The 27967-nt window shown below is 44.7% G+C and overlaps 1 protein-coding gene and 1 long non-coding RNA gene across 3 annotated transcripts in view; one reads left to right on the plus strand and one right to left on the minus strand.

Moving 5' to 3' along the window:
• HPS5 (HPS5, biogenesis of lysosomal organelles complex 2 subunit 2) overlaps positions 1-9260 on the plus strand; it is a 45669-nt gene extending 36409 nt beyond the window's left edge. For both annotated transcript variants that reach the window (XM_019551818.1, XM_019551819.1), the window contains 7 exons: positions 1815-1935; positions 2197-2352; positions 3154-3273; positions 4558-4671; positions 5648-5754; positions 6555-6840; positions 8293-9260. In XM_019551818.1, the coding sequence (XP_019407363.1) occupies positions 1815-1935; positions 2197-2352; positions 3154-3273; positions 4558-4671; positions 5648-5754; positions 6555-6840; positions 8293-8353 (965 nt within the window). In that variant the 3' untranslated portion in view covers positions 8354-9260. The remainder of the gene's footprint in view (positions 1-1814; positions 1936-2196; positions 2353-3153; positions 3274-4557; positions 4672-5647; positions 5755-6554; positions 6841-8292) is intronic.
• Positions 9208-27967, minus strand: part of LOC109321270 — a 20614-nt gene continuing 1854 nt past the window's right edge. Inside the window, exons 2-4 of the long non-coding RNA XR_002104015.1 lie at positions 23266-23270; positions 15572-15577; positions 9208-9572 (exon numbers count right to left, since the gene is read on the minus strand). This is a non-coding gene — a long non-coding RNA (uncharacterized LOC109321270). The remainder of the gene's footprint in view (positions 9573-15571; positions 15578-23265; positions 23271-27967) is intronic.

The raw sequence follows: 27967 nt of genomic DNA on the forward strand, positions 1-27967 counted from the left end.
AAGCACACTTTTCTCCAGAAGTCATTTCTAACATCTGTGCAAACCCATTTCCTAGATGTATCTAAACAGAATTCATTCTGGTTCTTTATAGCTGAAGTAAAAGGTTTTATAGATCGGTCTCCAACTAAATGTGGCCTTGATTTTGGTAAAGAAGTTAAGCATCTGTTTAAGTAGTACTTTGGATGTGAGTCTATGGCTGACCATATGGGAATCTGTTCTTTTTTGGCTTGAGCAAGTTCTAGACTAGGAAAAAGTAATAGCTACATTTCTGCATTTCAAAGGACTGCTCACATGCAGGTAGTTTTGTGGTCCTTGAGAAAATTGCGTTATGTTTTCCATGTTTATAGATTCATAGGTGTTAGGGGCTAGAAGGGGCCTCGTGAAATCACCTGGTCAGCCCGCCTGCTCTTGGGCAGGAAAGACTGCTGGGGTCAGATGACCCCAACAAGGTGAGCATCTAGATGTTTTTTGAAGATTTCCAGAGTAGGTGTGTGTACCATCCCTGGGGTAAGTCTGTTCCTGACCCTGGACACTCGAACTGTAAAGAAGTTTTTCCTTATGTACAATCTAAAGTGATCCTCTAGCAATTTACAGTTGTTATTCCTAGTCTTCCCTGGGGTGCCTTGGGGAACAGATGCTCCCCCAGATCCTGATGTTTACCTCTTCTATACTTATAAGCTGCCACCAAGTCTCTTCTCCAGGCTGAACAATTCCATGTCTCTCAGTTTCTCCTTATATGACCTGCTCTCCAGATCTCTAGTCATATGTGTAGCCCTTCTTTAGACTCTCTCAAGCTTCTCCATATCCTTCCTGGAGTGTGGAGCCCAGAACTAGATGCAGTACTCCAGGTGTGGCCTCACCAAAGCTGAGTAGAGTGGGAGGATGACATCCTTGCTTGAGATGCATCAGTAGATTCATGTCAGGGTCTTATTTGCTTTGCCGGCTACAGCATCGCATTAGTGGCTCATGTTCATTCTATGGTCTATCGCAACCCCCAGGTCTATTTTGGTTGTGGTGCTACCAAATGTAGCAATGCCAAACCTGTAAGTGTGTTGTGAATTATTTCTCCTTAGATGGAGCACTTTACATTTCTTGGTATTAAACGTCATCAGGTTTTGATCCACCCACCTTGTGAGCCTGCCCAAGTCAACCTGTATCTCCAGCCTGTCCTCCATCATGACCACACTCCCCCATAATTTGGTGTCGTCCGTGAACTTTGCCAGTACACATTTAACACCCAAATCATTAATGAATATATTGAAAAGCACTGGTCTAAGTACTGAACCCCAGGGATGTGTACTCCTCCTTTACGTAGAGAACTACACCCCCACCTTCCTTACTGTCTATGGGGTCAGCAACTGAATTCCTCAGTGACTTGAGGAGAGTTATATTGGCAGTCAGCATTTTCTAGTTGTGCTCTCTTAAGAAAAGTTAATAACATTGTGTTAAAAAGTAACGAGTCTGTTCAGTGCACAGGAAGCTGAACATTCTCCAGATATGTATTATTTTATATGATATACAGAAAGAAGCAAATTATCTTAAGCCTAATGAAAAGAAAGAGTGGAAAACACTTTTGGTTTGAATTTTTTAAAATAAAAATGTTCCCTCTACAAAAATAGTATGATGATGGTAACTTTGTTTTAACACTATTACACTCTGAGTGTTTGAGTTTTAGCATTGCTTGTGATTTATTTACTTGTTGGCTGTTGACTGGAAATAGGTTTTCACAATAGACACCTAGGGAGAGCAGAGGAAGTTGTGTCTAGCCTAGCATGAGAGAGACCTCACAACTGATTCAAGGATTTCTGTTTCAGAGCTGACACACAGTAGTCCAGTGACTTCGGCAATGGAAAATGGCGATATGTTGAAAATATTAAAATTATTAAATGACCTGGGGCCCTGGGATAGCCCTCTGTTACTGGCACACGTCCAAAGGTCTGTGGCTTATGACTTCCTTTTCTGAGTATTGATGATTTTTGACAAAGTCAAGACTTTTTTTTCTTTGCTATACTGTGGATTCATATTCCTGCTAGCTTTTTTAACAGCATGTGAGGTTTTATAGTTAATGGTCTATCAGAATTTGAGAGCTGTATTTGTAAGAGACTGGGAAGTGAATTAGAATTTTGTAATTCTTATATTATCTAAGTGACAGCAGTCTTTCTGCAATTTGGCATTAAAGGTATCTGTTTTGTACAGACTCTATGAGAAGTTTGGAGAAACAGCTCTGAGGCCCTTGATCAAGTTCTACCCATCCATCTTGCCTTCTGACATCATGCAGCTTTGTAGACATCACCCTGCCCATTTCCTGGCATATTTAGACAGTCTTGTGAAATCCAAACCAGAAGACAAAAGGTAAAATGTCAATACATATGCTGTGTGCCTTTGTTTTAGGAAATGCTTCCATAACATAAAAGGTATTTGTCATACAGATGCGTGAGGTTTTTTTATTTAATTTCACCTGTACCTGAAATATTGAGTAGAGCTTAATGCACAATAGTTTTTCATTCTGCCAGTTAATTTCTGTGTCTGCTTCATGCCCTAACAACAGTCCTGTTTATAAAGTAGTTCTTTTTTTACCTAACTTTTCTTAGTTATTCTTTAAGGAGAACTGTGATTTAATGTATTAACTGTATCCAGGAGTGAATAAAAACTGTTTAACATGCAGAACTCAAATGTATACATGCTGTTACTATTTACTGAAGGCACTAGAATTTATTCCAAGCATAATTTACCTAAGTGCTCACTTAATCTTTCTGATACTGATCCATGACAAAGTTTTGTGTGTGTATGTAATCATGCACATGTGCTTATGCAGTCACTCCCTCACTCACACTCTCATTCATTCTCTCTAACTCTGCACATCTACACATGCCTAAATGAGCTATAATTATGGTACGAAATTAATGCACTGTAATTGGCACTACTGCGCAGTAGAACTGGCACACGTCTTTTATGTGATGCTAATGCTTAGACTAATTCTGCTGTGCATTAGCATAGCTTTTACCATGACGTGCTAATGCACAGTAGAATTAGTCTACTGCACTTCTAGCATGTCGTGTAAACACGCTCCTCTGTCTTTAATATACCTGTGCTTTCACGTGTCCATATTTGGTAAATTTGAAACCAACTGCCTTCCTGCCATCTTTTGTCTAGGGCATCTCTGCTTAGATCACTTCTTCAGCCTGAATCCTTACGACTAAATTGGCTAGAATGGGCAGTTTCTTATGATGCACCACAAAAAGCAAACACTGTGGATGCTGAGGGAAACCCTAGGTAAGTTTGTTGTTGTTGTTGTGTCCCACTTGGTTTCTTTTCCAGTAACTTGAATGAGTATGACCGTGACCTCACAGACACAAAATACTCAGCAGAAGTAACCAGTATTTAAAATATTTTTCTATATACATGGAACAGTCTGTTTGCTAACCCTTTACATTCACGTATATGAAAATGTCATGTCATTTACGAGAGTCATTTTTAAAATTCATGTTCTCTGGAAACGCATTTGAACAGTTTGAAATTTCCTGCTGGCCCAGTTTGACTGCATGCACGCCATGTACAAAGATGTGTGTGATATTTATGCTAGGGCTGTGCAAACCTTTGGTCACTGGTTAGATTCAGCAGAGTTTCGGCCCGATTTGGCGGCCGAATCTCCGAATCCAAATTGAATCAGGAGACCCTTTAATCTCTCAGAATCGAATCGGAACCCTCTGAATTGATTCGGAAAGTTTCAATGTTTCAGACATAGATACAGCTTTAAATGTTTTTTCTACATTCCTCAAGGTACCAGGTGGCTTGTGAATGCTGAGATGCTGAGGTGGATGAAGCATCCCACAGGAGCGCTGCGGGGGTCCTCAGCGTGCTCAGTAGTGGACCCGGAAGTGGACCAGAAGCACCTCCAATCCACTTCTGAGTCCCCCGGGGGGGCCACACCTCCCAGATCAGTAACTGATGCCTCCTAGGTCTGGGCGAGGCACCTGGGATCCCCCTGCGGCCAATCACCGAGCCAAGGGGGTGCTGATCACCGAGCTGGGGGTTCTCCCGCATGCTCAGTGGTGCGCCAGGAAGTGGATGCTCCATCCGCCCCACCATCACAGTGTTCACAAGCCACACCTGGTACCTTGAGGTATGTAGAAAAAACATTTAAAACTGTGTCAGTAGCTGAATCGCTGATTCTCTAAATTGGCATTGAATCTTCAGATTCAGCCAAATCAAATTGGGACAGTGATCCAAATCAATGAATCGAGTCACTGTCTCCGATTTGGGCCAAATCTGAATCAAATGTGGCCCATTTCGCACACCCCTCATTTATGCTAGTTTTGAAATAAAAGAGCCAGGCTAGCATTTGAGCTGGCAGAGGAAGAAGAAAAAGTTAACACGAGTCCAAAGAAAAAAACTGAATACATTAATCTCTGATTGATTTATTTATTTTTATTATGATCAGACTTGTCTTTCACATTAAGCATTCCTGTGTCATGTATTTTAGCCACTTTGTAGAATTTTTTAAAACTCAGAAGAATATTAACCTTTAACTTGTTAATTAATATATCTTTTTTCCAGCCCACGTTCACACTTGTTTACCTGGGGCTATAGCCAACTGATTTTGCTTCTCATTAAACTCCCAGCTGATTTTGTAACTAAAGAAAAGATGGCTGACATCTGTAAGTCACATGGGTAAGCTAGTAGTTTGATTTACTGCTAAACTAAGATTATTCTTGATGCTTATTTAGTTGACATTTTGGCCCACTGAACCTACAAATGAAAGTCATTGTGCTCCTTGTCAGCGCTAACTTCATTTAAATGAAGTATTTTATGGCTGGCTTTTGTGGAAGTGACAAGTACAGGTTATGAATAGCCAAGTACTTACAGAAAACATACCTATGCAGTTTTGTCTTGTTTTCTAGCTGGAAGTGTTTAATGTGAACAAGAAGCAATCGTACTTGGCTGAGATCACTTGGATTTGTTTTACCAGTGAATGCTTATTACCTTTTTGGTTTTGAGGTATCACTTGATGAAAAGCTGTGCTGTTTAAAGCAGTGAATAGCAGATCTTGAGCACTACTGTTATACCTCAGGGATGTTCGATTGGTGGCTTGTGGAGCACATGTGGGCTCCTTCCAAGCTGCCACTCTCTTCATTGCTCCATGGCAGCTGTTGTTTCTAAGTTCCTTCGCCCTCTGTGACTTCCTATTTCTTCCTCTGCTCCTGGGGATGGGGTAGAGCAGTGGAAAGGGCAGTGTACCTATGCAGTGTGCTTGGTGTGAGAGGGGGCTGCACTCATCATGTGAGGTGCACAGCAAGGGAGGAAACCTGGCTGCTCAGTGACAGATGGGTAAGCTGCCTGCACAGCATGGTTGGCCATGAGGGGGGTGAGGCTGTATGTGTGGCAGGAGGAAACCAGGCTGGTTGGGCGGCCCATGTAGTGAATGACCCCTAGCTGCCTTAGTGTGCAGCCCCCAGCTGCCCCGAAATTGAACAGCCCTGTTATGCCTTCTGGTTCTCTGCTCCAAATGGTATGTTGTAAGCCTATTGCTTGTTGTTCCTGAGTCTTGGTCCTTACTGAAGTGTTCATAACTCAGCATTTAATTATCATTTGGCTCTACTGTAGACCAACTGTTTTATTCCTGGAAATCTTTGCTCTCTTATTTAAGCTTCTGGCCTGGATATCTTTCACTTTGTTTCGAGATGGATAGAAGAAAAGAAGCTTTTACTAACATTGTTCATTTGGATGATATGAACCTGTTAGATGAAGAACATGGTTAGTGAAACTTAACATGTGTGTGCAGATTTTTATGATGCATAATGAATGCTACTTATGTACTGATGGCCTGCCAGTTTCAGAGAAATGTTTATCCAGAGTTGATTTTTTTTTTTTTTTTAAGGCAGTTGCTTGGTGCATGGTACAATATAAATGTAACAGTATATAAGTCAGTGTGATGCTCCTTTGCAGATTGATTTTTTTTTTCATCTTCCAACAAAATTACACAGGAATTTTTACATTATTTTAAAATGGCAACCTTGTCATTGGAGTGGTTCAAATGTCTTGATATTTTGTCGTCTTTAACTGCAGCAGTGCCTTTTAATTTATTGCATGTTGCCACATATCTTGAAGAATCCTCTAGTTTGCTAGAACCGATTCTTTCATGAGATGCAGTGATTTGCTTAGTAGGTCAGATGGTGGAATTCCACTAAAAATCTAGTGTCTATTTCGTATAATCTAAAACTGCAGTGACAGTCAGAAAAGCTTAGTCTGCAGTATAGTTCTAGATATCTTGATATCCCGAGGTAGATTCAGGACCCTTGGGTGCATGCAAATTCATTAAAAGTTGAATTGTAATTTTTTCAAATATTTTAGACGTTAGACATTAGGGCTGGAAGAGACCTCAGAAGATCATGGAGTCCAGCCCCCATATTTTTATATTTTAAGATATAGAAGTAGATTTGATGTTAGAATACAAGCTGCTTTTTAAATACAGGAAGATTAAAAATGGCTGAGCTTGTAGGAGTCTTACCTTCATAGATAATCAACTGTTAATGTATATTAATTTTATGTTTTAGATTCACTTCCAGAGACTATGGAGGAATGGAAGTTCCTTCTCCACCTTGCACAGAGTCACAACACTGATCCCTACCATGCTGGTGCACAGAATGGGAATACTGTCAGCAATGGCAACTCTGATTGGTCTAACTGCATCACTGTTGAAAATATAGCTCTCTTGTTAGCAAAGGTGATTGGCCCAGATAGTGCATTGCCACTATTGCAGGAGTGTGGCTTGACAGTCGAATTGTCTGACAGATTTACCAGGGTCTGCGAGATACTGAGAATTGCTGAAAAAAGGCAAAGGTAAATGCTGTGTGTCTGTAGAGATCAGAGGGTGATTGGTGCTTTACTTGTGATCATCCTAGATCTTATTTTTGGTTTTTATTTAATTTAAAAAAGGCAAAACACTTTTGATTCATCCCCAGCAGCTTAAATGTTAATTTTAAATGTTAAAAACACGTAAAAATGTCTCCTCCCAATTTAACATGGTAGACATGTATAGCTTAAAAATGGAGTGTGTATAAATAAAAAACAAATAACAATAAATGTTCCCTAAAAAGGAGATCATTGGCCAAAACTTCTATTCAGTATTTACAACCCAAGAACTGTAGTAATGTAAGCATGCTTTCTCTTGTCTTCAGTTGCTTGAATGGTAGCTTTATAAATGCTGTTGAAGTCCAGTCACACTTAAAGTGTGGAATTTAAAAGTCTCTTTACACAACAGTTCTTCCCTATGAAGAGCCACCTTAATTGTCTTTAGTGCCCCCCACCCCCCAAAACCAAAAACAAAACATTCACTTTTTTCCAAAAATAAATTTCTGGAGGGTGGTAGTTTACATGTTTCTGTTGAAACCTCTGTCACTTAAATATTGAGGGGTGAGTGTAAGCAACAAATAACATGGAATCTCAATAAGAATCTGGAGCCCAAATAATAAACTTTATGAAGAAAATATTCCTGCAGTCTTTTGCTGTGTCACTTATGTACCCCATTCAAGTCAGAGAGGAAAAAAGCCGGAAGTGGGGATGTAGCGGACCCTTGGTACATGTTACAGTGAAGATGTGATCAGCTAGTTAATTGCATCTTAGTAGTGACCTGGTCACACATTTCTAGTTTTATTGCACCATTAATTGAATGAATAAGTGACAAAGGTATTACACAAAATATGTATAATAACTTGGTCACGGGTTCCTATCATGTATTTAAATAAATGTTTGGCCGATGCTCCCAAATTTCAGAGTACACTCCTTGAAGTGTGCTCTGAAGGCTGGCAGTGCTGGTCAGCTGATTGAAGGTCCAAGCCTGGGGAGCACTGTGAGCTCTCCCATCTGGAGACCTGATTAGCTGATGGTGTTCCCAGCCATGGGAGCACACAATGCACTTCCACGGCTGGGAGCCCTGTCAGTGTTTGAGCTCCAGGGGAGCACCATGTGCTCCAGGGGTTGGAAACTCGGTCAGCCAAGAGAGCTCCCAGTCTCATGAGCAAAGATTGCTAGTGCAGGGGACAGCCCTGGATCGTGATGGTATCTGATATGCAATCGTGTCTCTTGCAATGTGCATGTGGCATGGTAGGAAGCGTGACTGTTGGGATCATGCATGAGATCCCATTGTGCCTTTTGAATACCTGTCAGTGGCCTTAGATTCATGTTTAGACACCTTCAGCTGCTTCATCTGACTTGTCACCTATTTCAGAGACATTTAACTATTGATCCTCTAATTGTTTATGGTTGATCTTTCTTTTTGCATTTTTCTTGCAGAGCCCTCATTCAGTCCATGCTGGAAAGGTGTGATCGGTTTTTGTGGTCTCAGCAGACATAGCAAATGATCCCTGAAAATATTGAAAAGAAGTTCTGTACTGTACATATTATAAATTAAAGTGCCTCTTAAACTGCATAACCTCTTAAAGAGACAAGATCCTATCAAGAAAATAATATATTCAGCCAAATTGCATGAGAAGATTTACCTGAGCTAAATTTTAAACTTCCTGGACAGCTTAACATTTGCACTTATAACAAGTTGTAGGATGTCTTGGATGAAAGTAATCCAATGCTTATGCTGAAATTAGGTCTACATGAGTCTGAATATTTCACACTGAAGATTAAAACTCCTGAAGAAATTTGCTAACAGCACTGCATGAATTAAGAGTTGGTTAGGAGGTTAATCCTTTGAACATCAAATTAGACTTTGAAGTACTCCCTTGCCTTGATCAACTCTTTTCTGTTCATAATTTAAACTTTCAAATGACTAATTCTGTGTACATTGTAAGCATGAGCTTACCCCCTCTCAGAAATACTTAAGCCACATTCCCATCTATCTTCTTTTTGACTGTTCGTTTTTGCAAATAGTTAGTTACAGTGAGTGAATGCAAGGATGCAGATTTTTCCCAATTATACAGACCGTCTAATCTTGCCACTTAAAAAAGACATTATTTTTGCCTCGTATGACTGGAATAAAGTAATCTTATGCAGAATGGATTGCATACAGTTGAATAATACATTAAGATATTGGATAACAAATGCCATTTATAAATATACAATTGAAAAATGGGCAAACACAAATTTCCTAAATTGTGCACGCATCTATTACAAAACATGATCTCTGATTTCTTTTGTGAAATGCCAGTAGATTTTTTGAGATGTCAGTATTACTTTGATTTTTTTATTTTTTTTTTGGATCTGTTCAGAAAATGAGAGAAAACTGCATACTTTTTTAAATTGCCTGTTTTTAAAAAGCTGAAAGTACTAACAAATATTTTAGAGAGAGACTGTCAGGCTAAAAATCTTGTGGCTTTTTTAAAGAAGTCTTAACCTCTTCTTACAAGCATTAAAATACTAGATTTGAATCATTGTACATCTAGTTTTACTGTTTCATTTCCAAAAAACATGCTTTGCACCTTACTGTTTACCTTTTTGTACACTTTATTTCAGCTGAGATGGAGAACATAAAGAAAAGAAAAGATTGTAGTTACAGCCCATTTTCATTTTAGGGTCTCACTTCCACAGTACATAATGTCTGGATTATGGTCATGTTGCGCCCCCTTGCTTGCCCTCCCCACCCCCCCCCAATCTTTTTAAAAAGAAATAACTCTCTTAAAGTTACTTTTTCTCAGTTTTTTCTGTCAAAACTAAAATGTTGTCTTTAATGACAGTATAACTTTAAAAGCAATCTCTTTTTACATGCACATTTTGGTCTCCATTTGTTCCATTTCAAATGAATTATTTTATTTTGGGATAAAAATAGATTTTAGTTCCTCATGTCATTTTCATGTTCAAAGGTGTAATGTGATTGTATGAAACTGCAGGTGGATGCATAACCTTTTTCTCTCACATGCTAGAAGACTTGCTGCCTTCGGTGGAGGGATTGGTAGCTTTGCTGGACAGGTTAAAAGTCCACAGGCACGGGCCCAGTAGCGGGCTTTTCATAACTTTAATCCTTCTTCATAGGGAGGAAAAACACCAAAAGCCAATTTTCAGCTTGAATTGTTTGGGGGGTTTGGTTTAAAAAGAAAAAAAAAAAGCACCATCTTGTAACCTAAAGCACACCATGGTCTTGTGATATGATAGGTACGTACTCCTTAGTTGTTACCCTGCCTTTGCCACTGATAAGCTGCCAGGCTTTCAACAATTAATTTCACCTTTGTGTGCCTGTTTCCCTACCTGTAAAAAAACAAACAAACAAAAGCCTACTTCTACCTCAACTGGGTGTTGGGATTAATTAGCACAGTTTTATGCAGCACTGTGAGAGTGTAACAATCTGTATCCATTCTGTCACCCATCTCAGGAGAACTCATACATGGTGCATCATAGAAAACTATTGATGTCGCCTCTCTTAGAAGACAAAGTAACAGAACAGCTGACAACTTGTATACATGCCCTTTTTATAACTTGTTTTTGTACACCTTCATAATGCTGATTTTTTTTTTTAAACAATAAATCATTAATTTTCTGTTCACATACTTTGTTTTTTTCTATTTTACCACTTTAAAGCAATATTTGCTAAACCTTTGACACTTAAAATGAGCTTGTGTTTCAACTAACACAAACATCATTAGAGAAAAACGCGAAACGGGATGTGGATTTTGTTACTGAGTGGGTTGGGCTTTGTAATATATTGCTACTTTTCTGTGTTCCAGGTTTTTTCTGTAAGATGAGGATAATGTCATTTATCCATTTAAGTAAATTGCTTGGGGATCTGTATGAACAACCCTTTAAACATGCAAGGTGTTAGCACAGCCTATAGATGGTGCTTGTGTTCCGTTAGTATCTTAAGTGTGTCTCCCATTCGGAGATTGTTGAAGATTAGAGGTTACAATGCTGTAGTCGGGAAATGCCAAAACTGGAATACATGCACATCTTTAACTGTCCCTGCTCTATGTGCCTGGATACAATATAATACATGCATCAAAAATGATTAAATATTTGCTAATGCAGTGTGACATGCAACACTTCCCTATAATCTATGTGGCACTTAATTTACTGTGTCTGAGGCCTATGCTGTATATGCAGTCTATAAACTATTCTTATGGACATGAAGCTTAGTTAATGTGGTCTGTGTCCCTGATCTTACAAGGTTGGAGAAAGACTGACATAATTGACAGCCTACCCACTTCCTTGCTGGGGAAGGGGGTAGGCTCTCGATGTGCAGGCAGCTGTTGAAAAGCTGTCTGTGGACTTAGCAGGGGCAAAAGGAACTGCATTCCTCAGCCCTGCCGCCCCTAGTAATGCCAGGCAGGTTTTAGTACTGCTTTTTAAAACTCTCTTTCAAGAGCCAGGGCTCTTTAAGCTGTGGTAGCTGTTCCCAGGGGGGTAGCTTTGAGACAGCTGTCCCTATCAGGCTCCCTTGATCAGAAGAACCAGGCAGGGGTTCAGCCCGTCTGAGCACACAAAGGTCCAGCTGTGTTGCCCCATGGCAGCAGCAGGACTCCCTGATAGTTCACTCTTGGGTGAGTTATCAGAAAGTCAGCTGCTGTCCTTCCTTCCCCTTGGGGAGGGAGAGCAGAGGATTGTGGGATCCTGGGGGGAGGGCAGGGCTAGAGGCCTCTGTAGCACTACATAAAACTGAACAAGCGTGTATGTAGCACTGGAAAACCGAGGCGTTCCTCTTCAAAAATAGCCCTGTTCTGTGGCCTTTTTTCAGTGTCTTTTGTAATGCCACAAGTAGCTTGAACAGCGGTATGCTTACTTTTTGTAGCACGACAAGAGCATATTTAGTGCTACAGATGTTAATGCCTGTTTGTGACCTGGGAATCTTTAATTGCGTGACTATATTAATGTAGAGAAAGCAAAAAATCAGGGCAATCAACTAGTTTCCTGAGAAGTTTATAATGCAAGAAGTGTGGGGATTAAGCAGGAAGAATTAGAATCTGTAGTACAATCATGTAAGTATGATATAATTGGGATAACAGAAACTTAGTGGGATAGTTTGCATGCCTGGAGTACTGTGTGTCATAGATGGATTGACTTGTTCAGGAAGTACAGGCAGAGGGAAAAAAGGTAGTGGCATTACTCTCCACGAGCAGGATGTATGCCTGTTCTGAGGTGTAGTATAAAACAGAAGGTAAGCCTGTTAAAAGTTTCTATGTCAAGATAAGAGGGGAAAATGGCAAGGGTCATGTTATGGGTAGATGTCTATTATAGACCACCAAACAGGTGGAAGAGGTAGATGAGGCTTCATTTAAACAACTAACCAAAGTTTTCAAATTGCAGGCTCTGTCCTCACAGGGGCTTTACTTACTGTGACATCTGCTGGACTGCACAGGCAATCTAGCAAGTTCCTGGATGGTGTCACGGATAACTTCATGATACAGGTGGTAGCGGCCAACTCTGGGGAAGCTCTTCTCGACATGCCGGTCACAATCAGGGAAGAATTGTTTAAAAATACAAAGGCAGAAGGTAACTTGGGTGACAGTGAATATGATGCAGTTCAAGATCCTAAGGAAAGGAAGGAGAACAGCAGAATAAAGATGGTGGACTTTAGAAAAGCAATCTATAACAAACTCAGGAAGCTGGTGGGCAGGATCTTCTGGGTGGCAAGTTGGAGAGGAAGGCAAGCCCAGTAAGGTTTCCTGTACTTTAAGGAGGTCCTATTAAAGATGCACAACCAAACTACTTCAATGCAAAGGAACAAAACAAAGTGCAGCAGCAAAGCCAGTCTGGCTAAACAGCGCTTTAGTGAGGGGACATACAGACCTTTCAGTTCAGTGGCTGGAGAGCTACAAAGTTGCCTTGAAGGTGACCTCCAGCCAGGAGCAATAGAGGTCTGCTTTTTGGGTCCACCAATCACTGACAGACTGTTCTCTCCACTGCTGAGCTGTCAATGATCAGATTCAAAGAGGAATTCTACAAAAAGAGGAAACTTAGCTATATTCATATGGAAGAATATGAGAGCATCACACAGGCATGCGAGGAGAAAATTGTGAAAGCCAAGGTATGATTTGAGATGCAACTTAGGAGGGACACAAAAAGCAATAAAAAGGAATCTGCAAGTATGTCAGAATTTAAGAGGAAGGCCAAGGAAAGTTTAAGTTCCTCACTGAATGCAGAAGCCAATCTAGTAATGGAGGATGCAGAAAAGGTAGAAGTATTTAATGCTATTTTTACTTCAGCCTTCACAAGTAAGGTTGGCAAGTGCAGTTGGCAGCATGGATGGGGAAAAGATAAGCACCTTAAAGCAGAGCAAGGTCAGGTTACATAAGCTAAATGTTTTCAAGTCAGCAGGGCTGGATGGGATGCAACCTACAGCACTGAAGTAATTGACTGAGATAATTTCAGAGCCATTTGCTCTGAATTCATTTGAGAACTCCAAGGTTGGGTGAGGTCCCAGATGACCCAAAAAAGACAAATACAATGCCCATCTGTAAGAATGGGAAGAAGAGGAATTACAGACCATACAACTTGATCACAATACTAGGGAAGATTATGGAGCAGGTCATCAAGCAATCCATTTAAAAGCGCCTGAGGAAGATCAGGAACATCCAGCATGGATTCATCAAGAGCAAGTCATGCCTGACCACTTTGGTTTCCTTCTCTAATAACGTTCTGTGGATGAGGTGTACCTAGACCTTAGTAAGGCTTTTAATGTAGTCTTCCATGACATTTTCAATCGTAAGCCAAGGAAATACAGAATAGATGAAAGTATTGAAAGATAGATTTATCAGTTTCAAAGAGTAGTAATCAATGACTGTTGATTTGGAAAAAGGTATTGAGTGGGGTTCCCCAGTGGTCTGTCCTGAGTCAGGTACTGTTTAATATCTTCATTAATGATTTGGAGTATGGAATTTAGTGCACAGTCAGCAAATTTGCAGATGACATCAAGTTGCAGGATGACTTGGATAACCTTGGAAAAATGGTCCAAAATCAATTAAATTCAGTAAGAAAAGTGTGAAATCCTGTACCTGGGATGGAATAATTTGTATATACAAATACAGACTGGGGAATGGCTGGCTAAGCTGTAGAACCACAGAGAAGGATGTGGGGACCAGCAGACCATAATGTGAGTATGAGTTAACTGCGCTCTCATTGCAAAAAAGGCCATAGCATACTGGATGTTTAACAAGAACATCACTTGCAAATCAAGGGAAGCAATTCTCCCAATTAATTCAGCACTGGTAAGGTTTTACCTGGAGTAGTGTTTTAGGCTCCACACTTCCAGAAGGTTATGGATAAACTGTAAAGAGTCCAGCAGAGATCTTCAAAAATGATTAGAGGTATGGGAAGTTTGACTTATATGAGGAAATGCTGAAAAAACTAGTCTGGGGAATAGAATATGAAGGATTTGATAGCTGTCATCAAATAGCTGAAGGGTGGTTATGTAGAGGATTCCACATGTCTGCAGGGGGCAGGACAAGAAGCAATGGTTTTAAATTATAACTCGGGAAATTTAAGTTGGATATTGGGAAGAACTTTCTCACTAGAAGGGTGGTTAACACTGGAACAGACTACCTAAGAAGCTTATGAAGTCTCTCTTGGCAGTTTCTGAGAAGAGGGTAGACCAGTGATGTTCAACCTTTTGGCCCCATGGGCCAGATGAGTGGCATGGGCAGTCTGCAGACTAAATCAGCCCTGAGGCCCTGCATACTGGGATGGGGACCTGGTTACCCAGTGCTGCTGCTGCTTCCTGCCCCAAGTTCTGGGATTGGACACCAAGTCCTTGCATCGCACCCCCCATCCCCATTGAGATTGAGCTGTAAGGCCCAGTGCCACCCCAGCCCAGCCTTGCACACTGGGATTGAGTACTCTATCCAGTGCTTGGGACCTCAGGCTCCATGGTTCTGGAAATCTGGCAACAGGAGCTGGGCCACTAGTCCCCATTGCCATTTTCAGACTCATGAGGAGCCCATGGATGAGACGGGATGGATGAGACAGCACCATAGGCTGGGGATTTAGCAACCCTGACAAATGGCTTAGACAGGGATAGTCCTGCTTTAAGCAGGGGATTGGAGTTGATGAGCTTGTAAGGTTCCTTCCAGTCTTACTTCTGTATGATTTTATGATTCTATATATTATTGCAAGGCAAACACCTAAGACCAGAAATGAGATCACACCAGTAAATTTAAACATGTTAAAACGTGTTTGCAAAATTTTGCAAGATTTAAAAAAAGAAATTGTAAAAAAATACAAACAAACCCACTCTCATCAAATATGCACCTTACTCAAAAACTTTATATGCAGAACAGCTGACACTTTCAACATGGTGGAAATTTTAATGGGCTGAATGCCTCAAGTTTTCAGTGACTAAACACTACTTCACAGTATGGGGCCTTTCCCTGTGCATTTCTAAGGCAATAGTTTGGCATGCTGCATTGGGAAGTGAGCTATGACAATACAACCTTCATTAATGAGCAGAACAAATGCTAAAACACCAAGCAATCTTTAAATGCCAGCTGAGATTTGTTATTTTTTTTTTCTCAACTCAATTCAAATGATTAATCAAAGGACTTATTTAAGCATTTGGCTCTGACCCTGAAGCTATTACTGTTTACATAACAAGAAAAACATGCTGTTTTTGGCTGGTATTTTTTTGCCTAAAGCAACCAACCCCCCCCTTTCATAGATTTCATAGACATTAGGGCTGGAAGGGACCTCAGAAGATCATCGAGTCCAGCCCCCTAGCAGGAAGTCAGCTAGGGTCAAGAGCTCAACCACTTAGGCAATAGTGACCGTAGCCTACTGGAATTTACCATCCAGTGCAGGGTGCCTGCTGTAAGGCAACAGCTCTAGATTTCAGGAGAGCAGATTTCAATGAGGTAAGAAGACTAGTCGGGGAGGCACTGAGGTCCCAGAGGGGAAGGGAGTTGGGAGTCCAAGAAGAGTGATCATTCCTTAAGGAGACAATCCTCCAAGCCCAAAGAGTGACAATCCCCACACGGATCAAAGGAGGCACAAGTGCTCAAAAGCCCCCATGGCTCACTAAAAGCATCCATGAACGCCTCAAAGTCAAAAAGGAAGCATGCACCCAATGGAAGGGAGGGGCCATCAAGGAGGATTATACCTTCTTGGCTCAAGATTGTAGGGGGGCTGTTAGGAAGGCTAAGGCAGAGATGGAACTGGGACTAGTGACCTGGATCAAAGATAACAAGAAGTCCTTCTTAAATGGATGGGGGTGAAAAGAAGGTACCAAATAATGTGGGGCCTTTACAGGACATGCTTGGTAATCTGGTGGTAGCACCAGATGACAAAGCTGATCTCTTTAACAAATTCTTTGCCTCCATTTTTCTGAGCAGGGACAGGGACATCCCCCCCCCCACTGGGATTCTGGAGGACCATGGGGAGGTGCAGCCAGGCCCAGGGTCAGTAAGGACCTAGTCGGGGAACTTCTGGAGGGACTAGATGTGTTCAGATTATCAGGTCCTGACAATCTCCACCCCAGAGTGCTAAGGGAATTAGCAGAGGTCATTGTGGGGTGGCACAGCTTTATGAGCACTCATGGTGCTCTGGTGTGGTGCCTGATGACTGGAAAAGGGCCAATGTGGTCCCCATTTTCAAAAAAGGGAGGAAAGAGGATCCAGGAAACTACAGGCCCATTAGTCTTACCTCCTGAGGAAGCTCTTCGAGAAAATTATCCAGGAGCACATCTGCGAGGGGCCAGCAGGGGAAATTATGCTTAGGGGCAACCAGCATGGCTTCATTAGAGGCAGGTCCTGTCAAACCAACCTGGTGGCATTCTATGACCAGGTCACAAAATCTTTAGATGCAGAGGTAGTAGTGGACATAGTCTTCCTGGACTTTAGGAAGGGTTTCGACACTGTCTCTCACCCTGTTCTCATTAAAAAATTAGGCGTGTGTGGTCTGGACACCTACACAGTCAGATGGGTCACAAATTGGCTGGAGGGCCGTACCCAGAGAGTGGTGGTGAATGGGTCATGTTTGACCTGGAGAGATGTGGGCAGTGGGGTCCCCCAGGGCTCGGTCCTCAGGCCCGCACTGTTCAATATCTTCATCAGCGATTTGGATGAGGGGGTGAAAAGCATCCTGTTCAAATTTGCCAATGACGCTAAGATGTGGGGGGACGTGGACACACTAGAAGGGAGGGACAGGCTACAACTAGATCTGGACAGGTTACAGGGGTGGGCAGATGAGAATAGGATGGGTTTCAATATGGGCAAGTGCCAGGTGCTGCACCTGGGGAGGAAGAACCAGCACCATACCTACAGGCTGGGGAACTCCCTTCTCGTCAGTGCAGAGGCAGAAAAGGATCTTGGAGTCCAAGATGAACATGGGCCGGCAGTGTGGGGACGCAGTCAGGAAGGCCAACCACACCTTGTCATGCATCCACGGATGCATCTCGAGCAGGTCCAAAGAGGTGCTCCTCCTCCTCTATGCAGCACTGGTCAGGCCGCTGTTGGAGTACTGTGTCCAGTTCTGGGCGCCACACTTCAGGAGGGATGTGGACAGCATGAGGAGTATGACTTGCATGATCAGGGGGCAGCAGGGCAGGCCCTACGAGGAGAGTCTAAGGGACCTAAACCTGTTCAGCCTCCACAAGAGAAGGCTGAGGGGGGATCTAGTGGCCACCTATAAACTTGCCAAGGGGGACCAGCATGCAACGGGAGAGTCCCTGTTCCCCTGAGCACTACTGGGGGTAACAAAGAACAATGGCCATAAGTTGACCGAGAGTAGATTCAGACTAGACATCAGGAGGCGCTAATTTACTGTCAGGGCGACTAGGATCTGGAACCGACTTCCAAGGGAAGTGGTACTTGCTCCTACGCTGGGGGTCTTCAAAAAGAGGCTAGACAGCCACCTAGCTGGTCTCGTTTGACCCCAGCATCTTTTCCTGCCCATGGCAGGGAGTTGGACTAGATGATCTACTTAGGTCCCTTCCAACTGTACTAACTATGAAACTATGACGCTATGAAGGGATCCCAAAAAGATAAATGTCAAATGTTTCTTAAGTGTCCAGAGTAGGTGCTTGCGTTGTTACATTCTCCTTCCTTGAATAATTGTCCTATGGTTGAAACCAAGCCTCAGAATTTGAATCCAGCAATGGAATATTTTCAGAAAGCAATAAGTTACTAGAAATTAGTGTAAGAAGGAACATTAGAGTTACTTGTGTCCAAGTCAGGGTGCCCCATTGCTGTTCTCTTTGATTATGTGGCAGATCCAGAAGGAAGCACGGAGCAGAGTGGTGGATCAAGCGGGGAGACCAGCGGCAGTTAAGGTGGGAGGAAAGAACAGTGTAGTGGATTGGGCAGGGAAAGTAGATTGGAATTACCATCAGGGAGAGGATGGGACTTACCTTATGATATACCTGCAAAAAGGTGGGCCCCCCTAGGTTCTAGGTTTTGGGAGAAGTCGAAATCCAAAATCTGTTACAATTTTTAATAATGAGCAATGCCTTCTGGGAAGCGGCTCTCGCAGGTTCTGAATGATACAAGCATGGAAGAGTAGAAACCTGGTTGTTTGCAAATGGATAGAGATCTGTAAGTTGGATAACAAGAGCACTGCCTTACATAAATGAAGTTTGTTTCATTTTCAGTACCAAATTTAACTTGTCATTTTGTGGTCAAGCCTGCCCATACCCTGCCATAACATCCCACTGCCTGCACCCAAGCACAGACCTAGGAGTTGCACCATGTCCTGCTTGTCAGTTTGTGCGAATCTCACTAGATGCTGTGGGACATCACAAGCACCCATCTTTGCTGGCTGGACAGGCAATGCCCATGATGCTGCCCACATTTTCTGAAGCTCCCCACCTCCCAAAATGAGGGAGAGCAGGTGCTATGCTCCTGGACCCCCCAGTTTCATCATCAGTGCCATTGGCATCCCTCCCCTCATTATTGGTGACCCAACTTACTTCATCCTGCCCTGTTCATGAAGCCCTACATGGGGTAGCTAGACTGCCAGGAGAACTTCAACAACTGCTCGAGCAGGTGGTCGCATGACTGGAATGTGTCGTCGGCTACCTCAGTGTGAACTGGGGGGCTCTCAGCATGTCTCAAGGTGGAGGAGAAGAACTTGCTGTGCCTTGTTGTCACATGCATCCTCTACAACATCTGTGAGATCAAGGGGTTCTTCCACAAAGCCTGGGCAGAGGCAGCACAGTGCACAGACCAGGCATGGTAGGCCATACATGCTCAGCACAGGGATACTGGGGAGAGCAAGCCTCTCTCCCTGATGGGGTGCTGGCCCCACACAGTGACATGGAGTCTAAGTTCATTAGCCCTGGCTGACTACCTCCTCACCCTTGGGGACCAAAGAGTGCTCCCTGGATGAATAGAGTTGAAGGGCTTCAAGTGTCCATGCTCTGGTTTTGGGCAATGGATCTCCTGCCATGGGCTCCTCTGGCTCAGCATCTTGGACAGTGCTGCTCACAACCCTGGCTCCCTGCAACAAGGCAGCTGGCCATACCACACTTGCTCCTGAAGTTTCCAGGAGCATTTTCCTGCTTGCCTTGGCCTGGATGTTCAGTGCCTCCCCTTGGCCCTAGTATTCGAAGTGCAGCATGCCAGGTGCACACTGCTCAGGTACCTGCCAGCAGTGGCTGAGCCGTGGAGGTCACAGGGTTGCTTCTGTGCAGACCGAGTCCTGATGGTCTGTACCCCCTCCTGCATGCCATCTTGACCCACCAGAGGTGAGCTGCCTGCACTGGCTCCTACTCAGGAGAGAGGGTGGTCTAAGTTGAAGTCTGAGTGGCAGGGGCCTGGCTCTGGCCTTTGAGATGCGGTGTGCAGGTGCCAGAGTTGGGGTCTGTGTGGCTGTCCCCAAGTGTGGGAGTATGTGGATCCCTGGCTGAGTGTGTGGGTGCCAGGGTTGGGATCTGTGGGCCTGTGCCCAAGCACGGGGTGCAGGGCCATGGCCCAGGGTCTCAGGTGCACAGGTACTGGGCTTGTGTAATGGATACAGGTGCCTTCTTTCTCTTTGCTGCTGCCTGTGACTGACAGATGGCTGGAGGCAGGAGGCGTGGCTGGGGAGAGGGCTGTGCTGGCTCAGCACTGGGGGTGGAGCCTGCTGGGCACTCCACTGGAGCCCTTGGGCAGAGTACTAGCATGCCTGCTTGTAAGAGAGAGGTAGCAGGGGCTGCAAAGGCAAGGAAGCAGTGCCAGAGGACAGTGATCTAACTTGAATTGATAGGGAAACAGTCATGGGTGACTGGTGCCACCTTAGTCTGGGAGGCGTGTGCCCCAGTGACCAGTCAGCAACTGGGGGGGACCCCATGGGGTCCCCCCATGACTGATCATGCCAACTGGGGTGGGGGAGTCCCCCTGCAGCAAAACTTACCAACTGGTGAGTGGCCATGCTGCTCCCGAAAGTGGGGGGCGGGCGCTTCTGGAAGCAGCTGTGGCCTACATCCGGCGCTTGCACTCCCTGGCCGGTGCTCACAGGGTAGGCGCTGGCGCGCCCAACTGCCCCCCCTGCCCATGGCATGAGCAGGCTGACTGGGTATGCTGGTGCTATCAGTGGGTACATGTGCACCCGCTATGTGTCACCACTGGAAACAGTACAGAAGCTTGATGCACCGTATAACCTAAATTGAGCTCAATTGAACGTGCCTCACACCAGGTCTATCTTAAAGCGCTTGCACCATTTTAGACCAATCTGTGTGCACTAAACTTTGGTATGGTTAGGGGTTTAGATTGATTTCTGTTCACTTAGACTGGCCTAGTGTAATCTGTACGTGCCTGTAGTGTCAGAACATTCTGACATGTTGTGATCATTTTGATTCTTTGCAACAGAATTTCTCTATTTTTCCATAGGCAAGAAACAAGTGAAAGCTGGCATTTCCCCAGGAGTGCCTGCATCTTAAAAAGTTAAGAACTGCTGCTATACACCAATTCCAACTAAATGAAGTGTAAGCACCCACTGACTCTGGTCACATGACTTCTTAAGTTTCTCCCAATTACTCAATTGAGAAATTTGTCAATAAATTTTCAGTTATTATTTGCAAGACCTCTTTAAACATTTTCCTGACATTTAGGGTAATACTGCCTAGTCAACAGGACTTCAGCCTAATATAAACTGTCCTGTTGTCAGGAAGAAAAGCTTGTTGGATTTGCTTTTGGAATATACAATTCACAATTTTAGACTTAAGCTCTGATCCAAATCCTACTGGAGCTAAAAACTTTCCATTGGGATCAGTGGTCGCTGGATCAGGTGTGCATAGTATGGTCAGGTGAAAGTAGCAACTATATTCATATTTATTGGTTAGAACCACAGTTGGTGTCAGGAAAGGAGAAGGGGTTGTAGTTTAAGGGTGAAGTTTTCATTGCCCCCTGGCATGTGTGGATGGTAGATCCCTTAGGTTGTTATGAAATACTCAACCACCCTACCTACCTTTCTCCTACACCAGTGATTCTTAACTAGGGTGCCATCGCACCAGGGTGCCCTGAGATCCTTTTAAGAGAGTGGACAGGTGCCGTGCAATATTAGTACCATTAGATGTGCAAACACCTACACCTATTTCACAAGATAAATTCAGAGATTTCAAATAAGAATCCACAGTGTCAAAACAAGTCTACCTGTTGCAGCCTTTTTTAGTTGTTTGCAATAGAGGCGTTCCTTTATTATTCTTCTATAGCCAAACCACAAGTGAAAGTTAACATCAACCCTTCCACACTTTTTTTTAAAGAATGTACACATATTTTTTGGGGGGAGGGTACGCTTCTTATTCTTAGTAGCTTCTCTTAGGCTTAGTGAAATTAATTAATCAGGCTCATCTCTGAGTGTTATACATCTTTAGACTGGACATTAGGAGGAACTTCTTCACAGCTAGAGTGGCCAAGGTCTGGAATGGGCTCCCAAGGGAGGTGGTGCTCTCCTCTACCCCAGGGGTCTTCAAGAGGAGGTTGGATGGGCATCTGGCTGGGGTCAGCTGTCTATGCAGGGGGTCAGACTCAATGATCTATTGAGGTCCCTTCCAACCCTAATCTATGAATCTATTAATCTTTTTAGGGTGCTGTTACAGGTTACCTCTATAATGTTCTAAATCTGTGGAATGTTTTGCCATCCTAAAGTTAGAGCAGTTACAGATTAGGGGTTAATGCTGTCTCCGACCTGCACAGCTGTGACTTGCTACCAGACAGCTGGCACGCAGAGGCATGGACAGGAGTCAGGACTTCATTAGTCCTCTGGAGTATAGGTGGGAAGCGGCATGTAGCTCAGAGGTGAAGAGGGAGGTGAAAGGAGAAGAGAAACTCAGCAAGGAGAATGCTTTTTCTCTGGTTGATTAGTGCTGGTTAAAAGTGCCCTAGAGAAAATTAAGCCCTGAATGTATCCACACAGCATAGGTAGAAACAGGGCAAACCTTCATACCTGTACCTCAGCTGCAGCCTGGAGGGAATGAGAGAGGATGGGCCATACTATCATTGCATCCTTGATATTGTTCATGTAGTGACAGGGCCCAAACAGGCAAGAAACAGTGTTGTCTAGCTCATGCTCAGTCAAGACAGCCGAGTTGTGGCCCTGTGTGAAATGATTTTGAGCTTCCTTTGCAAAGTGCTTTGATATACGTGTATGAGAAGTTCCACATAAGAGCTAAGAAAGGCTTTAATAGGTGCTTGCTGTCTGCCTCAGCAGTACCTGGCCATACCTTCCCAGAAGCTGTTTGTTTCTTCCCCTCTAGCCCCAGTGAGCTGGATCCATTTAAATACCCTTGACAAGGTGCTACTTGAAGGACCCCTCAGTAGACTTAGGACACATCTCGAGGCATCTCTTGGTAAATGCCAGCTCTTTGTTTTCACTCTATTTTTATACTATAGGGAAAAAAATAGAGCAATTCATCTGTTCCAAAGAACTCAGAAAGATCACAAAAGGGCAGAGTGTTTCTAACGGTATGGCAAACAAAACTCTTGTGGTAGAATTCATTAGATCAACTAAATAGCAGCAACAAAAATCTTTTTTTGCAAGCTTTCTGGCCTAAGCTTCCTCAGGCAAAGGAGAATTCAAAGATTGTAAAAGTTCTCCCAGGTAGAAATGAAACTTCATCTTGCACAGGGGAGTTAAAAGATGGCAGGGTTCCCCTGGGTATAACAGTCCACTTTAAAAAAGGTTGCTCTGTGAGTATGCAAAGGAGGCACAGACAATAGGCAGAGAAGCAGGCTTGTTACCTGATGGTATCTGACTGCAGGCAGGATGTTGAATTTTGCTTCTCTCTCTTGTTCAGCTGTGAAGTTTTCATTTCAAAATGGGTAATTACAAGATCTTCCATGTTTCAGGGAAATTGGTTTTAGTCATGTTGGTCTGAAAGCATAGGTAAACTGTTTGCTACTATTTAGTTGATCTAATAAAAGACACTGCCTCTACTGCAAGAGTTTTGTTTGCCTATGCTTTTAGACCAGGGGCAAGCAATTATTTCAGGCGGAGGGCCGCTTACTGAGTTTTGGCAAGCCATCGAGGGCCACATGACAGGTAGCCAGGGGCAGGTAAATATTAATTGTCTAAATTTTTTAGGGGCCCCGTGGGCCAGATAGAATGGCCTGGCAGGCCGCATCCAGCCCATGGGCCACATTTTGCCTACCCCTGTTTTTAACCAACGTGGCCGAAATCAATATCCCTCGAACCCTACGGATTCTTACTTGAAATCTGAGATTATTTTGTGAATCATATTTGTAAACTTAACAGTTAATCCCTGGCAGCCCCGCTCTTAGGAAGGAGCTGCTGCATCAGTTTCAGCAAGACCAGAAAGCTCCAGTGGCTGTGCTTTCAGCGCAGAGCTGCTGCAGCACTGCACGGCTGACATTAATACGTGAGCTCCACATTGAGAGCAGCTGAGCCCAGCAGTGAGACCATGCAGCCAGGGGAAGCACTCTTTCCCTGGCTCTATGGGCTCTGCAATTAAGCCACCCAGAGCAACTGTTTCCAGCATGGAAGTGGAGGGGGGTGGGGAAACAACTAGAGTTTTTCAGGGAAGGAAGGGGTAGAGCAGCTGGGATCTGTGCATCCTGGGATGCTGGAGGAATGAAAGTAAGGTATTTTACCTCCCATGACCATTCAAACAATAGCCTGGAGTGGCTTGGGTTAAATGTTTTAAAAATAAACCTCATTCTGAGTGGTTTTTCTTTTGAACATTTAGGCCCAGTCCAGATGAATGTAGCCATGTGGTATGGGGTGTCATAGACATGTCTGTGGCACCATGTACCGCACATTCAGTTGTTCTCTGCACTGCAAGGGAGCAGCACATCGGGAGGTGGTTTCTTGACCCCAGGATATCCAGGGGTCAAAAAACCTGCAGGGGAAAAAAAAAAGCAGAGTAGTGCACATGGTGGCAGCGTATGCAGCTCAAAACCAGAGCCTGGACGGCCAAAGCTGCGCTTCTGCTGCCAGCCAGGCTCTGCATGGCAGGATCACCACAGCTGTAGCCCTGGGAGGCCCCCAAGACCCCACGTAAGGCTGCTGGGGCCAGCCCTGTGTTGGCCCCAGCCTCCCCTTCCCCACCTGGGGTAACCTGCAGCATGCCAGAGGGTGTGTGGCGCAGGCATTCCCTGGGGACAACTAGCGGTGGCACAAGGTGTACCACTGCTAGTTGACCCCTGGGAAATGAACATCCGTGCACATGTGGACATGGCCTTAGAGGGTTAACACCCTTTCATGGGTGAATGCTCCTGTTTTAAGTGCCTTTATGGCTGTTTAGAGGTAACCTGTAAACATGGCCCTTAGGTTAGTGAAATCAACAGGGGGATGCATTAATCAACCTAGCTGCAAGTCTGTAAGAAAGGGACTTGCTTCCAGTGTGGGAGAACAAATAATATCAGCCTCCTTTCTGGTTGTAATAGGGAATAGTTTGGCTTGGGGAGTATCTAATATGATTTGGACCTCAGCACAGATTCTTTGAGATCTCCAAGTTGTAGCTCTACAGATCTCTGGACTTCGGTGGAGTTGTGATCATGAGAGAGGTGGTCCAGCCCCATCCAGATGATTAAATAAACTGGGTGCTGGTTTTGTAGCATATTCATGAAAAATAAGACTTTTCCTAAATTTTAGAATGAATTTATCTATGCATTTACCGGAGGGATTAGGAGTGAAATCCTGACCTTATTGAAGTCAATGGGAGTTTGATACTGGCTTCAAGAAACCTGAGATTTTCTTTTCCATATTAAAAGGATCTGGAAGAGTGTTTCTTTCCCAATACAAACCCAGTCATGCTTAGCTAGGTTTGAACTGATGCATTTTCCATGCACTGAGATGAGAATATTTGCCTACCAGGAGCGTAGGAGCCAACTCTGTGGGTGCTCCGGGGCTCAAGCACCCACCAAAAAAAATTAGGGGGTGTTCAGAACCCATGTGCCCTGGCCATTTTGCTTTTACATGATACGTGTTAGATCTCTGTTAAGTTAAAAACTTTTACAAGCTGGTATCAGTAGGTGGCAGAAGCATGATACATAGTTGCTCAGGAAGGTGAATTAGACCAACGCACCACTATTCGTGGTGAGGTTGTGGATGCAAGTAGGGCCAAAGTAACCACTGGCAGAAACCAAAGTTGGTGCTTCTGGTCAGGGGAATTATCTGTAGGAAATAGTTCTCATCTTTTCTTAAGGATGCGAAGTAATTTTTATGTTACAAATTGATTGACTAGAAAAGATGGCACTACCTTCATTGCAGAGTTCAGTATCAAGACAGAGGGATACTTAGTTGCATGAGACTGGCAGGCATCTATATACACACATCTGTTTTAAGGGCAAATGGGTTAGAAATAAGCATCTAGTTATATTAATGTATGCACTGGAAAATCATCTGGCCTTTTCTGTATTAATCCCAGTATCATGAACCATAGAAACAGAAGGGACCTGTAAGATCATCAAGTCCGGTCCCCTGCTCTGGGCAGGAAGTTATTGGGCTCAGATGAGCTCGACAAGGTGCCTGTCCAGCCTCATCTTAAACACTTCCAAGGAGGGTGACTGCACTACTTCTGCTGGGACTGCATTTCAGATTCTGATGACCCTTACAGAGAAAAAATTCTTATCTCTAGCCTGCATTTACCCTCTTAGCTTATGCCATTGCTCCTTATCCTCTCTTGAGGTGCCTTCCTGAAGAGTTCTCCCCTAGATCTTGATGCTCACCCCTGACACATTTGTAGATGGCTATCAAGTCACCTCTCCGGCTTCTCTTACTCAGAATGAACAACGACTGAATTAAAACATGCCATTTAGAAAGCCATCCAGGCCAGATATAAGGAGTCTGAATGACAGATGTTCACATTCTGTAAGATGTTTCAGTGATGGGTTACCTTGATAGCAATGTGCAGCCTGTTTCCAGTTGGAATTTAAGCTCCCCCTTCATCTCATTGAAGCTCATTATGCCTGAATCAGCTACAATGGAGTCCTCTACTATCAGAAGGTAAGCTCCCCAGACCCATTCTAACGTTCTTTTTAAGAAGCCCAAATAGCTTGATAGCCTTTAATCTTGGGTTGTAAGGCTTATTTTGCAGCACTAGTTCTCTCCTTTGTACCTGTATGTCATTCTCCTTTGTAAGTGTGGACATCGTGACCAGTCTCACTATTTTAGTGGGATACCTGAGAGCACAGGTACTGCACTGACAGGAAAGGGAAGCTCCCCGCGGCAACTCAGTGATCTTCTAAGGCTGTGACAGGACGCTCTCTAGGGGCGCCGTGACCTCCCCTAGCGCCCTTGCCTACCATGCCAAGTCTGGGTCCTGAACGCACCCTCTGTCTCGCCCGCCACGTCTTTGATCTTATATTATCAACGGGAGGCTGTCTTCTTGCCCTCCTTGGCATGGTGCCTGCCTTGTTGTACCGGGACTCTGGCCTACTCCCTGCCACCCTCTCCCGGGGCCTGCTCCAATATCCGCGCCCTGCTCAATATTCGCGCCCCTTGCCCTCACCGGGCTTCTCAGCGGACTTACTCCCCTCTTGGGGTTCCTCAATTACAGGCAGTGCCCCACTGGAGTCTGCCTCCCGAACGTCCCACGGTCACCCACACTCAGGCTTATGTCTTCCGCTCTTCTCATGGTCCTGCCCTCACTGGGGCTTCACTCGTGCTTCCCACGCTCTCTGCCCGCACCGGGGCCCTTTCTCGCGCCTCTCGCGCTCTCCGTCCACACTGGGGCCTGTGTCTCGCGCTTCTTGAGCTCTCCGCCCGCACCGGGGCCCTTGCTCGCACCTCTCGCGCCCTCCGCCCGCACTGGGGCCTGTGTCTCGTGCTTCCCGCGCTCTCTGCCTGCACTGGGGCCTGTGTCTCGTGCTTCCCGCGCTCTCTGCCCGCACTGGGGCCTGTGTCTTGTGCTTCCCGAGCTCTCCGCCTGCACCAGGGCCCTTGCTCGCACCTCTCGCGCTCTCTGCCCGCACTGGGGCCTGTGTCTCGTGCTTCCTGAGCTCTCCGCCCGCACCGGGGCCCTCGCTCGCACCTCTCGTGCTCTCCGCCCGCACCAGGGCCTGTGTCTCACGCTTCCTGAGCTCTCCGCCCGCACTGGGGCCTTGCTCGCGCTTCTCGCGCTTGTTGCCCGCACTCAAGCCTATGCTCGTGCCTCTCAAGCGCCCGCCCACACTGGGGCCTTCTATGCCCGACTTGGGCTTCCCAAGGTTGGGGCTCAGGCAGCCTTAGCCTCACCTGGCCCCCAGACCCACCTTCTTGGGCCTATGCCCCACTGGGGCTCTTCCCAATTGGGGTTCCCAATTGGGGCTCATCATGATATCACCCCTGCTGGGCTGGGGTCGAGATACCCCACAAGCTCAGACCCACCTTCCCAGCCCACTGGGCTTCTGCCTACTCCGAGATCTTCCTGAAGCTGCCCACACTGGGCTGGGGTCGGGAGACCCCCACAATGCGGCACCCTCTGTGGTGCTAGGAACTCCTCCTCTACCGGGGAGCTCCCTTGAGGCCTCCTCCACCCCTACAGCCTCGTCCGGTCCTCCGGTTCGTAATTACAACTATCAACCCAAAACAGAAACTCAAAGCCCCTCGGCTACAACGTAAATCTTAAGCCAACCTGGCTAACCTTCTCTCATCCCTGTCAGGGTCCTCTCCATCCTGTATCCACACA

Source organism: Crocodylus porosus, unplaced genomic scaffold (genome assembly GCF_001723895.1).
Source record: "Crocodylus porosus isolate Cpor-Errol unplaced genomic scaffold, CroPor_comp1, whole genome shotgun sequence".
Taxonomy (NCBI): domain Eukaryota; kingdom Metazoa; phylum Chordata; order Crocodylia; family Crocodylidae; genus Crocodylus; species Crocodylus porosus.